At 39.4% G+C, this 14183-nt stretch overlaps 1 protein-coding gene across 13 annotated transcripts in view; it reads right to left on the reverse strand.

The window, feature by feature from the left end:
- DST (dystonin) overlaps positions 1-14183 on the reverse strand; it is a 453158-nt gene that overhangs the window by 154855 nt on the left and 284120 nt on the right. For 12 of the 13 annotated variants that reach the window (XM_067565502.1, XM_067565501.1, XM_067565500.1 and 9 more), the window contains one exon: positions 7253-7387. In XM_067565502.1, coding sequence (XP_067421603.1) covers positions 7253-7387 — 135 coding nt within the window. Of the gene's footprint in view, positions 1-7252; positions 7388-7525; positions 10773-11371; positions 14162-14183 lie in introns of those variants that run through there. The other variant, XM_067565499.1, reaches the window with a different exon arrangement.

The following is a 14183-nucleotide window of genomic DNA, read 5'->3' on the forward strand; positions in this document are numbered from 1 at the left end:
CTCCAAGTGGAATTGTGCTTGGAATAGTGCACCTCTTGTAACCACCACAAATACAAGCTTGGCTTACAGGTCACAGTAGAACCCAAAGTTGTCATTATTAATGTGGATTGGGATTTACTAACATGCTCAGCACTGGCTTTACTTGTCAGTGACTTTTAGCATTGACTTCGCTGGGGATATGCAAGCACTGAGCGCTTTTGAAAATCCTACCCATAAAGCTCAGTCCTTTCCAAATTGATACTTTGATGACTCAATAATAAAAACTAATCTGGGACTATGAAACTGTAGTGACACTTAGTATTGGTCCTACACAAACAAATCTGTGATTCTGTGCTACACGGTCAGCATACCCTATATGAACAGCTTTGTGAACTAGACAATGAGGACAGTGGATTGGCTGAAACTTTCTGTTTGATGTTAGTTTCTTATGTGTATTCTGATCTAAAAGGACAATTAAATAAAATAAAGTAAGTCCTAAAACACTCATCTGATCCTGAGGCGGCTCTAATTGGCACCAACATCCAGCCAAGTCAGTCCCCGGATCAAATTGTTTCAAGAATGGAGTAAAATTAATTTTTTCCATTCTCACCTCCAGACCTGCATCAGAGGATCTGGTCCAAAAAGTATATTAGGAGTAGATACTACTTAGATTTTTAAGGAGTTCAAATACAGTGTTCAGGGAGGTATTTACTTTAACTGAAATCCTATGGGGGTAAAATTAAGTCATTTCCAGCTACAGGAGAGCAGAGAAGCAGCATGCAGTGAACAAGGGACTTCACAATTGGAAATTTATATGCAGAAAAACTACTTCACACCCATTAACTGCAGTAAACAGCTGCAAAAAAGGCCCATTTCAGAGGACAGAATGCAAGCTGTTGGCTAAATACATTTAAATATATATTTAAACTATTGCTTCCCCTCCCCCTGAAAATTGTACAATTAAGAAGGTGTGAAGCCTTTCAGGGTGCTGAGTAGGGGGATTTCATCTTATATTTCTTACACTGCACCCCAGTACAGATGACCAGGTGCTTTATTTTTATGTTTGACTTTGTCAACATTATAAATGTGACTACTGATAATGAAGCAAATCAAAAACTATATCAGGTCTCTTAACACTTAGAATGGATAAAAGGCAGCATAACAGTGTCTCTGACCAAAGTGGAAACAGATTCTTTTCTTACAACCATGTTATAATACTGTATAGCAGTGTAGCTTTTAAACTAGCAATAACAGGTTTATAATGAAATATCCTTATCTACACTGCTCAAGGAAACCAGGCTACTGCTAGCATAATGCTGATTCAAATCTGGGCAGAGGCCAAGCTACTTACTGCCATATTGAGAAGAAAGCATATGGGAAGAGCCATGTATTTCTTCACCAGTTCAGCATCTTGGTTTCCTTTAGAAGTTAGAGTTGGTTGCCAACAATAATATTCATAATTCTTCCATTGTTCCTATTACCCATTTATAACTCTTTTCTTGTGTACTGAATTAGTATTTCTGCTTTAAGAGACTCTCCTTCAGACTAGCAGGCATGGAGAGAAGCAGATATGCAGGCCAGCAAGAAAAGTAGAAACCTCTGACAATTAACTTTTAAGTATACATATTATTTCTGAAAAGTGAGTACAAGGAGAGAAGGGCAGAGGAGAGAGCTGGTGTAGTTAAGAAGGACTAGAGAACAGACCACAGGTTTGCTCCTTTCCTTTTTTTTCTATATAAAAGTCATGAAGATATACTGGTTGCCATTAAACAGCTAATATTTGCCAACAGTTACCTCAGAGTGTCACCTGAGATACCAGAGTGGCTTCCTAATCTATGAATGAGTTAAAATGAGATCTCTAACCATCATGTGGAAATTTTTAGCAATTAGTGATTTTTCAAAATGGTAGTAACCGGATTTATAAAGGGCCATACCCAGCCTCGGATTGCTCCCATACATACCAAAGGCTAAAGAGATGCACAGATCGCTCCCTATTTTAAAGCAGTACTTCTCCTTCAGAAGGAGAGATGACTCATCTTGTATGGTAAGTGGAGTTCTTCGAGATGTGTTTCTCTATCTGTGCTCCACATCAGGTTGTGTGCATGCTGTCCATGCTGGATTGGAGGTATTTCATCAGCAGTATCTGCCCCTGTATGCTAGATTCCCTCATGCTCTGGTACAAGGGCATATAGAGTGGGTGGACCTGTAACCCCTCCAGTTCCTTTTCAACCAAGAAAGTCCAATGAGAGACTTCGAGTCAGAGGGGAAGGAGGGTGGGCAACGGAGCACCCTCAGGGACACATCTCAAACAACTCCAGTTAACTGCACAAATTGAGTACCTTCTCTTTCTTCTTTGAGTGATGTCCCTATGGATGTTCCACATCAGGAGACTTCCGAACAGTACTTCCATCATGGAGGAGGGTGTTGAAGAGATAAATTCAGTACGGATTGTAGAAGCAGTCACAAGAGAGTAGTGTTGAGAGACCGTGTGTATTGAAAACCAGGTGGCTACTCTGCCAATCTCTGGGATAGGTTTATTTCTCAGCAGGGCAACAAAGGTAGATTGAGCCCTGATGGAGTGAGCAATGACTCGTGGAAGGGGACAAACCCCGGGGGGGCTTTGTACTGTGTAAAGATGCATTATGCAACCCTTTAGGACTGTTGGAGTGGAAATCACCTGTCCTTTCATGCATCAACTGAGATAAAAAGTCTGGGTGAAGCCCTAAAGGACCTAGTCCTGTCTAGATAAAAGGCAAGATCTCTTCTCGCACCTAGGCAAGTATGCTCTATCTGTAGAAGAGCCCAGGGTAGCTGTGATGAACTGTATTCGTTGGATGGGCATGAGAGTAGACTTGAGGCGGCAGCCCAGTGAGTGGAAAAAAGACAAGGTCTTCTGGTTGCTGTCTTTGCTTCAAGGAATGACCAGTCTTTCAGGAGTCAATCATCAGGTAGGGAAAAATTATTATTCCCGTCTGACAAAGATGGGATTTGGCAGCCAACAGAACTTTGGAAAAGACCCTTAGAGCAGTGCAAAGACTGAAAGGAAGAATGCCACGGTGGTAGTGGTCTCTGCACAGCACAAAACATAGGAAATATCTATGTGAAGGATGCATGGCTACATAGAAATAAATGCCCTGGATGTCGAGGGAGACAAACCAACCTCTCAGGTCCAGAGAGGGAATTATTGCTCTTAATTATCACTGCTCATTTTTGCTACCATTCTGAACTGTTGAGTGTGAACAAAGGTGTTCACTGTCCTGAGGTCCAGAAATGGTCTCCATCCCCCATTTTTCTTTGGAACCAGGAAATATGTGGAATAAAATCCTTTCCTGACTAAGTCAGGTAGGACAGATTAGATCACTCCCAGCATTAGGAGGGACTGCACCTCCTGCCCCAAGACACCCTTGGGAGAGGGGTCCCTGAAGAGGAGGGGGTAGAAGGAAGCTGAATTGGATGAAGTAATCTGCAAATATCACTTCCAACATTCATCTGTCCTAGGTTATGAGCTCTCAAGAAGGTAGGAGATGAGAGACAGTCCCCGGGGGGGGGATATGTGAAGCATAAAGTCTGAGGCAGGAGAGAGTTTGTGACCCCTGATCAACGGGTCAAAATGGCTGTTTCAAGGATGTTGCCAGCTGGAAGGCTGCAGTAGAGGACACTCTTTTCTAAGAGAACCTGGACTTCTTCCTGCTCAGCCAGTCTCATGAGCTGATAGTGGAGTGGGTGAGACTGTTGAGCTATCTGTGACTTACTGTACTTTTTCTTTGCCATAAGTGATTACATGCCCAGAGATCATAACATCACCCAGAATCCTTAAGAAAATGAAGTGACCCATCCATGGCATTACTAAATAACTTGGGTCCCTCAAAGTGTGGGACCATCAACCATGTTTTGTTCTTCCTGGAGGATTGCAGACAAAAAGCTCTGCACATGACTACTGCTAAAACCACGGAACAAGCTGCTGTGTTGGTGGCATCTAGTGAGGGCTGAAGAGATATTTTTGGCAATTGTCTGGCCTTCCTATATGAGGATTTCAACTTGTTCCCTCTGATCATGGGCCAAGTGTTCAACAAAGGGCGAAAATTTGGGATAGGCTGTAAAATTGTATTTCATCATCAGGACTTGGTAATTGGCTACTCTTAACTGCAGTGTGGCAGAGAAGTAAGTTTTTACATCCTATAAGGTCCAGCCCTCTTTGTTTTTTATCAGAAGGCATAGCGTGGAATCGGGTTTAGGATGGAAAAAGAAATATTTTGATCCTCTGAGTAGGATGTAATACTTTTTGTCCAATCATTGGGTCAACACATAGGCAGTACTGTAGCTTGGGTTTGCCAGACAGAACGTGCACAGCCAGCAAAGTATCATTCATGGGCAAGGCAATTTTGCCCTGATTAAGATGTGCAAAGGATTTCCAAGGCGTGTTGGCATTCCTTCTTCTCCAATGGAATATGTGGGATCTCCACTACACACTTCATATGGTCCAGAAAGGCCTTGAAATGATCAGCATAAAATGGTGAGGGAAGCAGGACCGCCTCATCTGGCGAGGAAGAGGATTTGTGGGAAGGTGATGTTTCTTCTGCAGGTGGCTCTTGCTCCTCTGTACAATTCTGCTGTGTGGAAGTACCTGAGTGTGGCATTTCTTGCTCTTAATGAGTTCTCTTACGAAATGGTACCCTGTAAAACTAATCACCATAAGGGGCCTAGAAGTTACAATAAGCCCACCTGGGTGGGGCATCAGGGAAAAGAGCAAGTCCCCACTGTTATCCTTGCTAGGATTGGGTGTATCCCCTGGTGGGTGTACCCAGAGTGAAGGAGGTTGAAAAGGGAAATCCTGTATAGACACTTCAGAATCTGATGAGGAGTCATCTTCTGTGTCAATTGGAGGGGCATATGGTGTTGATACCACTGGCCAAGTTGGCACCTGGGCCCAGAAGGGGTTCTGTAAATGCATCGGTATCAGAGGCGGTATAATGGTACGAGTTGGTGAGTCAGGATCAGCTGGAAATGTGTTTGTTCACCTTCAAAAAGTTTATGAGGGACTGGAAGCCATGATGGTACTGGTGGGCAAGACACAGTTGAAGATGGAAGCAGAAGATAAGTAGGCTCTGGCAGGTGAGATGGTAACTGTGGAGTGTCTCTCTCTGTACTCCTCAGCAATAGTGACTTGAGTGCTCCAGGATCTGAAGGTCCACATGGGTCAAAAGTGTGGACAGTACCAGGGACTCTGAGTAGGAAAAATCAGGAGTCAGAGTATATGGGGGTACCATAGATGGTGTTTACATACCATCAGTATGTCCTTCATGTCTGGTTGCTGGAGGTGGTACCGATGATTTCAGCCTGGCTCTGGAATCTTTATATATTGAAGACAGAGTCCAGGAACTGCTTTACATAATTTACCAGTTTCTTGGTATGAGGCATGGTCTTAGCCAGTGCCATGATCTCAACAGCGGAGGGAATAGGAACCTCAGCAGTATGTGTAATGAGATACAAGATGTCCTGAGACCTAGATCGAGTGGGTGACTTTCCCTTTCTCTTTTCCTGTTCTGGAGAAGGGGGCCTTCTCTTCTTCAATAGTTAAGATGGTTCTGAAGGGCCCTCCCGTCTTTGCTTACCATCGCAGTAGAAATGGTCACCAGAGCTCTAAGGATCCAGCGTATGGGGGGTGGGGGCTGTGTGTGACTCAGATCCTGTCGGTCTCAATGAGTGCTCCCTTAACAGGAGTTTGAGCCTGTTCCCCCAGTTTCTTAGATCTGCTCTTATACCCTGAGCAGATCTTAAATTTGGAAAGGATGTGAGACTATCCGAGGCAGCGGAGGCCGCTTGAATGTCTGTTACTGTGGGGAAAATACCTATGGTAGGTCTGGTAAGGTTTGAAACCTGGGTTCTTGGGCATAACATACACACGAGACTGTGGATCAAAGGCCTGAGAAAAACACAGGCACAATTCAGGCCAAAAAAAAAAAAAAAAAAAAGGAAAGTAAAACCCACGCCCTTTTTAAAAGCACAAATTGTGCTGAACAAAAATAAACAAAAAATACTAAGAAAATACAGAAATTTTAGCAAGGCATGTAGGAAGCCACCAGGCTAGCTAAAGGACATTACAATGCTCATCTCTAGCTGCCGGCAGCTGAGATGGAACTGGAGTGGCAGCAGTTCCGCCTCTCACTATCTGCCCTCATACTGGAGCACAAGGGTGTCTCAGATGCAGACATGAACCCGTGGATACTGCTGATGAAAAATATCTGATCCAGAGTGCCCAGACATGCACACATCTTGACATGAAGCATCCATAGGGACACTACTTGAAAAAGAACCAGCTATACTCAATACAAACATTGTCCTTATGTGGCCACTCGAGTGTGTCCTCTTCCCATCTGTAGAGTTCTGGACAAAGACAATCAGAATCACCTTGAAATATTACTCAGTGTCTCCCTCGGTGTCTTAACATGGTAATGGGTTCTTCCTTTGCTAACTGACAGTCAAGCAAGGAAAAGATGCAAATAACTGAGGCAATCTGACCCCCGAGTCTCCATCACAGAGCTCAACTGGGATAACAAAGGGCCCCATTCTATATCGCCTTTCCCTAAAATAGCACTGTTGAGGGAGGGAGGAGAGAACCCACCTTCAACTGAAGAACTCCCATTAATCATGGGAGAGGAGACATTACAGTCTCCAATCCTCAATGGATGAAAGTAGCCCTCACCTATTCCAACTCAAAGTACTTTTATTTTTAAAGAAAAAGAAGATAAAATGAAAACTGATCTGGAGCCCCATCTCTTACCCCTTCCCATTTCCTCTTTACTGGAGGTAGTGTGGGGCTGTAGTAACTCTTGCAAAATGAGGAAACAGACCCAGAATTGGGTGTACATTGTGCAGAAGGCAGAGATCGTTTCTATAAGCTGTGTACCCCAGTTGGTTCTGCAGCTCCCAGGCTCACAGTCATGTTCCTTCTGTATTAGTGGCCTTGTGTCCTGACTTTACCTCTGGATAAGTCAGCCCTCTGCACAGTCAGAACATGCCACATGTTGGGATCTGCACATCCCAGAGGCCAGCCAATATTTTTTTCTGAAGAGTGCTCCAAAATATCTTTTTCCCTTAAATATTTTCATATTTGTAAATATATTTTTAAACATTTTAAATGTTTCCTTCAGGACCAAATGTAAAATTTAATCTTTCTAGTATCACAAAAATATTTATGGATATCTTTGCGCATATTAATCAGGACAAAGAGAGAGAAAAAAAGGTGATTCTCTATCAAGAAATCTTTGAGTACCTGCTGCTTAGGCAAGTCTGCCTTTTCAGCCTTTTCTCCTTCTCCCTTGTTGAGGTTCTTGCTGATGTCTGACACCCATTTCAGTAAATCCCCAGCTTTCTCAATATGCTCTTTCTTTTCCTCTTCCATTGACTTCTGGGGGGTAATGGGCACCATAAAAATACATTTATTTAAACTGTTGAAATATTAAATTGTAACACCCACAGAATCACAATCATCTCACAATGCCAGTATTACCACAAAAGCTACTATAGTTTGAGTAATTTTATTTATTTATTTTACTTTATGCATTGCTGTCACTTCTGAAAATATATATTTATGTCAATATGCCATATAACTGGAGACATTAATATGGTGATTTCTCCAAAACATTTGCTCAGGTTCTAATGGCTACAGTACATACATATTCACACATGCACACAGACATGAGCCATTTTATAGACAGTACAGAAACAGATTAACCTCCCAGCCACTATTCAGTAATTAAAATCTAAACAATGCTTGTAGTCAGAAAAGCTAAAGCATCTTTGAATTGCTGCCTTTGGATTAGTGTTTACGTGCATATAGTCAACACTGGGTATCACACTCCCGGAGTATGCTGGTTACTGAATTACATTTAGGAGAAAATTCAGTGTTATTGGAACCAAGATATACTGAAAAATAATCACAGAGGAGTCTCCATTTTGTCCACAATAAATATATTATGAATTTGTAATTTGTATTCAGCAGTATACGATTTTTAACCAGAGTCTTATAATAGCTTGAAAATTGTCAGTACTTAAAAATGTATTGAAACGCTTTTACATATCACAAGAAAAAAAGGAAAGAACATTTTAAAATGGTTAAAAAAACACAGCATTTCATACCATTTCATATCTTATCTCGTATACACTGCAGATGTATGAAGAACTAATTGCACTGATCCAAAAATTTTCTCTGAAATCAGTGGAAAGTCATGTTTATGAAAAAATTAAACAATGCCACGTCAGATTACAAATGAATGACCTAATTTTGCAAATACAAAATGTATGTGAGTAGCGTTGTACATGAGAGTAGTCTCATGAGCATATGGATTCCCAAGATTTGAGCTTAAATCTTTGTACCACATTTGTAACATAAAATCTCGGGGATTTTTAAGATTTAAGAACAGTCTGAAATGCCAAATCAAGCCACCATGGCTGCATTAAATATTGGAATATTATACTCATTATACTCAAAATGATCCCAATCTTTCAATCAAATACTGTAAGAGTTTGATTCTAATTTCTTGTGTGTGTATATATATCTTTACACTAATGTAACACCATTAACTATAATGTAATTATTCCTGATTATACACAGATGATGTAAAGATCAGGCCCTAAAAAACATCTCATATTTTGAAGTCAATGGGAGGATCGGCTAATAAAATCATGTAAAAACTGTAGCACTTCACACCTATTATGGACTTTGTTTCTTTATGGTAACTAAATTTTATAGTAGGTTATCACTGTTACATTAAACAATAGTAGTAGTATTTCCCCATCAAGGACCTTATTATCAATGGGAATCTTTTCACTGAAAGGACTTTGGCTCTGACACAAAAATGAGTTCCAAAATCACTGTTCTATTATGAAGCATAATAAAGACTAGAAATTCCTGTCTTAATGGGCTCAGTGGCTTCTAATAATCGTAGTCCTGTGTGGCAATCAAAAATAGCATTTTCTAAGGCTTCTTTGTATGTTATCTTCTTCTTTGTTTTGGGGCATGTAATGGCTTTCACATACGACTTGTCATCTTTCATTTTTGTAGCAGTGATAGCATCAATAATGCCATTCTTAATAGCATCTTCCATTGACAACCTGCAATGTGATTTTGGATCTATGAGTCCACCAGTCAAGTACTGATACTGCAGGCAGCGAATGCCAAGGTCTTTGGCCAGGACATGTACATTCATAGCTTCAATGGCTGACATAATTTTGTTTGTTACAGGCTGAATGATCCCAGTAAAGACTAACTCACACTGTTGAATTTGCTTAGCACTTATTTCATCAATTAACTCCCTTTGCAAAGCTTCTGAAACACTGTATTTTTTCCCAGTAAATGGATCAATTATGCCTCCTGTACTAACTTGAGCTTCAAGACACCTTAAGGCAGTAATTCTATCTATCAAGTTTTTCCGAGAGGCTTTTAGAACTGTAATTCTTTCATTGGTGTCAGAAAGCCAGTATCCTGCAATAGGGCTGTTCAAATCTTTATGTGGGCGTGAACTGCTCAGCAAAATGCCACCAAACTCATTAACTGTGATGAGGCCTTCCTTATATTTATTGATTAATGTTCTGTCAATTGTACCCTGTGTTAATGCCTCTTCAATATTAAACTGCATTCCAGTTTTAAGATCTGTCAGCAAAAGAGAAGAGTTTCCATAGGAATCATAACATGTAGACTCCTTCCACTGAAATTCCTGATCTAATAGCATAAGATATGTACTTTTATCAATTAAATCCCTTTGATAAGCCTCATATGAAGTCATTTCTGTCCCAGTGTTAATGTCTACTATAGAAATTTTATGAATTTTTTCTGCTGATGGGCTAGTAATTTTTCTGTCCCCAAATGGAAGCAGGAAACATTTACTATCTACATCAAACACACACATTTTCAGCAACTCATAGTAGTACATGGCTTGCATATTATTTGGATTGTGAAAACATTTTGCATTACTAGAAGGTTCATGTAAAAATTTTAAAATTGTGTTATTTAACAAGCCTAGCCGCACTGCAACTTCTGAAGGAATACGAACACTTCTTACAGGGTCAATTACTCCTCCACATGCAACTTGGGCTTCAAGAATATTTTTACCTTTTTGTCTTTCCAGGATTCTGGCTTCAATAGCTTGATACACTGATATTATTTTACCAGAACAGTAATATCCTAAAACTGCTTTCTCTGCCTCAAGTAGTCTACCTTTAAATTCATTATCTGCAAGTCCTCTAACGATTGAGTCATCAACAGAATATTTTTGACCTGTTGTGGGATCAATGATGAAACCTGTGGCAGCCTGGGCTTCTAAAAATGCTAACGCTAATGTTTTTTTAATTATTCTTTTCTTTGCTGCTAAAGCAAAAGAGATTCTTTCTTTGCTAGATTCAATGTATAGCCCAGCTATAGCAGTAGGTTTGGTTAAAAACATTTCAAGACTTTTCTGAACCTCATCAATTGACTTCTGCCCTGAATGGAGCTGTTCAACTGTGCTTCTGTCTAGAAGCTTTACTTCAACCAGCTGCCTGGCAGTTACATCATGTCGGAGACCCTGAAATTTAAGATCATCTTCCCCAGCAGAATATTCATAGTGAGCCACATCTACGTTCTTCAAACCCTTTTCCTCTAAGAAAGAGCTAATCTTGGGAAAATCTTCTCCCTTTAAACCTTCAGACGTTTGGTACCCCTCAAACACCCTGTCTTCATTACCAAGATTCTTGTCATTTTCTTCTTTTAATGTTGTAACTTCAACAAGCACATCATATTGCTTGCTCTTCACTATCTGTAAACAGGAATTTTTTGACACAATGATCAATATAACTGGAGAACATAATCTGCACTTTACAGAATTCAATCCAAAATCCACCACCAAAAGAATGCAATGGAGAATGTGAACAGCAGAAATCAGAAATAAGACATTTTATTAGCATGAATAGCACAGAAATATAGTTAACCAGAATTTTTCAAAGAATTATACACCTCAAATATTTATTTTAAAGGATTATTATTATCCCATTATTTATGGATTAATGGGAATATAGTTGAAATGCAAGGTAGAAATTTTCTTCTGTCCTTGTTATTATCTGCACTTATTGATATCACTTGCTTTTAACTGTAACTGAGTATAATCTTTGTGTATATGAACGTCTATAATGTACTTAAACCTTTAACAAATAAAAATATAAATTCAAATAAACATATTGCAAATGTTTATGAATATTTTAGTCTTTTTACACTTTCACATTTAAGCAGAAGATGTCCCCATACACCAAAATAAGAGAAGTATAACAGAGAGCATAGAACAGCAATACAGAATTTTAAAGAATGGATTAGTAAAAACCAGCACCAGCAAGGCAAATGTTAACAAAACACAGAATATACCTCCAAAGGGTGCATGAGCTTTACTAGTCCCGTTCCATGTTCTTCTTCTTCATGCCTACTAGCTTGCCAGGAAGTGTGAAGATTTTGATCTCTTAATTGGTCTATTTCTGGTGTTCTTGTCATGGGATTTGTTTTATCAAAAGTTATTTGGAACTGGGTGCTTGTCTGAGAAACAAACTCTGTAAAAGACTGTTGGCTTGTATCATCTTCTAGGAATTGGTTTAATCTTGACAACTGGAGCTGCGTCTCTTTTGGTGCAGTATCATCAGCACCCATGTGCAGCTTCTTTTCTCCTAATCGATCAGTTTTAAACCCTGAAATGTTTATTTCACCCTGTCTCTCCTGTTTATGTCTTAACAAAGGAGAAGTGGTTTTTGCACATGGATGAAGTTGTTCTAAATCTCTAGGTGACGTTTCTCCCAAGTAATTAAACTTGCTTCCCTTCTTCTCAAAATCCAATTTGAATACAGAATCTTTGATGTTATTATTTTGCTTAACTTCATTCTGAAACATTAAGAACTGATGTTCATGTTCCTTCAGCTGCAAGTCCATTTTCTGTTTTAAGGTCTCCACCGTCCGCTTTTGTATCACCAATTCCTCCTCAAGTTTCCGATATTTCTGAAAATAATCTATTTCAGTATGCTTTCCTTGTTGTAGTTGTTCACGACATTTCTGAAGTCTTTCTTGCAGATCTTCAATTTGAATCTTGTACAATTTAATATTCTCTTCAGCCATATTTTTTTCTTGCTGAAGAGTGACACATTCCAATCTTATACCCGAAATGTCATTTTCTGTAGTACTATGGGATTCCAGTAGTTTTTCAACTTTTTTTCTAAATTCCTCTGCAGAATGTTTAAATCTAATGGACTCTTCCTGAAACAGAGCCATCTTTTTGCGTGCCATTTGCTCGTCTAGTGTCTTTTGATGGAATTCATCCTGAAGCTTCTTCAGTTTACTATTTAGCTCTTGTATATGAGCTTGCTGTAACTGTATTGTCTGCTCACTCAACCTCTTTTCAACAGTGAGAGCATTCAGTTGTGCATTTAGATTTTTAACCTCTTTCTCAGCGCTCAGGTTGAAAGCACTCTGCTTATCACACTTCTGTTTAAATTCGCTGGCTGATGTTTTCGTTTTTATTAGGTCATCTTCTAGACTTTTGACTTTACTTATGAATTCTTGCTCGATTATTATCTGCTTGTGCAACTGTTCATTTGTGGTACGTAGCTGCTCTTTGAAACCATCTGCTAGTGTTTTTAATGCATCACTTTTTCTCTGGATACTTTGTTTCTCCAGAATTATCCTCTCTGATTCAGACTGAATTTGTTGCATCATTATTTTGGTTTCAGTATTCCATCTGGTAAGCTCCTCGACCTTTTGTTTCAATGATTCTGCCAAATGATTGCTTTTAGCCAAATCATCTTTTACCATTTGAATCTTCTGTTGATTTTCATTCTCCGCTCTTGTTTTCTGAAGCAGCTGTTCCTGGATTTTCTTATACTGTTCTTGCAGATTATTTGCTTCTCCTTTGCATGACTGTGTTCTTTGTTCAGCTATCAGTTTCTCTTTCTGGAGAGAGTTGATTTGTGAATTTAAGTGGTGTATAGTGATTTCAGTTTGTGTGTGAGATCTGGTCAATTCCTCTACTTCTCTTTTTAACTGTGCCTTTTCCTGCTGAAGAGATTTCAGTTCTTCTTGATAATTCATTTTAATTTTCTTAAGATCTATGGCCTCTTGCATTACCTCTTCTGCTTTACCTGTGGTTTTGTGCAGCTGCCTATCAAGTTCTTTCAACTGTTGCAAATATCCTTGCTCTGTCTGATCTTTTTGCTCCAACTCAATTTTCAGGCATTTAAGAGTATTATTGGCATCATCTAATTTCTCTTTTAGTAAACGAGCCTTTTCTTCAGCTGATGCTTTTTGAAGCTCAAGATCATTCAGTTCATATTTTAGATCTTTAATGTTTTTTTCAGCCTTTTTGTTAGCAATAGTCAGCTCGTCTACCTGCTCTTTAAGCTCCTCTACTTTCTTTATTTCTTGTTTTTTCTGGAAATCTATAATTTCGGAGTCAACACAATAATGCTTGTCTTGCACAGATGTGCAAGTTTGCAGCACATTCTCTCTTATTAAGGAGTATCTGCCTTTAACTATTTGCCTTCTAGATTCGTTTTTTTCTTTTTCTTGGAACTTTTTTTCCACTAAATTCCCTTGATACTCAAGATCTTGTTCCAATTGCTTGATTAGTTTCATAAGCTTTTCCTCTCCTTCTGTTTTCTTCTTCAGCTCTGCCATTAAAGCTTTTTTCTGCTGCTCTAAATCATGAAGATTTGTGTCTTTCCTTCTCAGGTGTTCTTCCAGTTTTCTTCTTGCAGAAGTGCTTTCCTCTATTTGAGTTCTAAAAGCTCTAAGGTTTTCTTCAACTACACTTCTTTGAGCCTCTGCTTGCAAAGTGAGCTGCCTTACATGCTCTAACTCCTGCTCTGCAGCTGCTTTCTCTTTTGCAATGCACTCTAGCTCTGTCTGATACCGCTTTGCCTCATGCTCGGCCTTGGTTTTCTGTAAAGAGATCTCTTCCACATAATTCTGCTGTTTCTTCAGCTCATCTTCTGCAGCTTCCTTCACTTTGGGGAGTTCCTGTTCTACATGGAACTTTTGTTTCTTCAACTCCTCTAATACTTTCTCGAGCTCATTAATCTTTCCCATAAGTTTTCTGTTCTCATCAATTGTTGCCTTTTGATGCTCCATCAGATCTGAATATGCTGCACGTGCTGATGCCTCTTTATTGTTTATAATCTATAAAAAAATTAAAAATACA

This window comes from Emydura macquarii, unplaced genomic scaffold (assembly GCF_026122565.2).
Source record: "Emydura macquarii macquarii isolate MOO-44397 ecotype Brisbane River unplaced genomic scaffold, CSIRO-AGI_Emac_v2 contig_2680, whole genome shotgun sequence".
Taxonomy (NCBI): domain Eukaryota; kingdom Metazoa; phylum Chordata; order Testudines; family Chelidae; genus Emydura; species Emydura macquarii.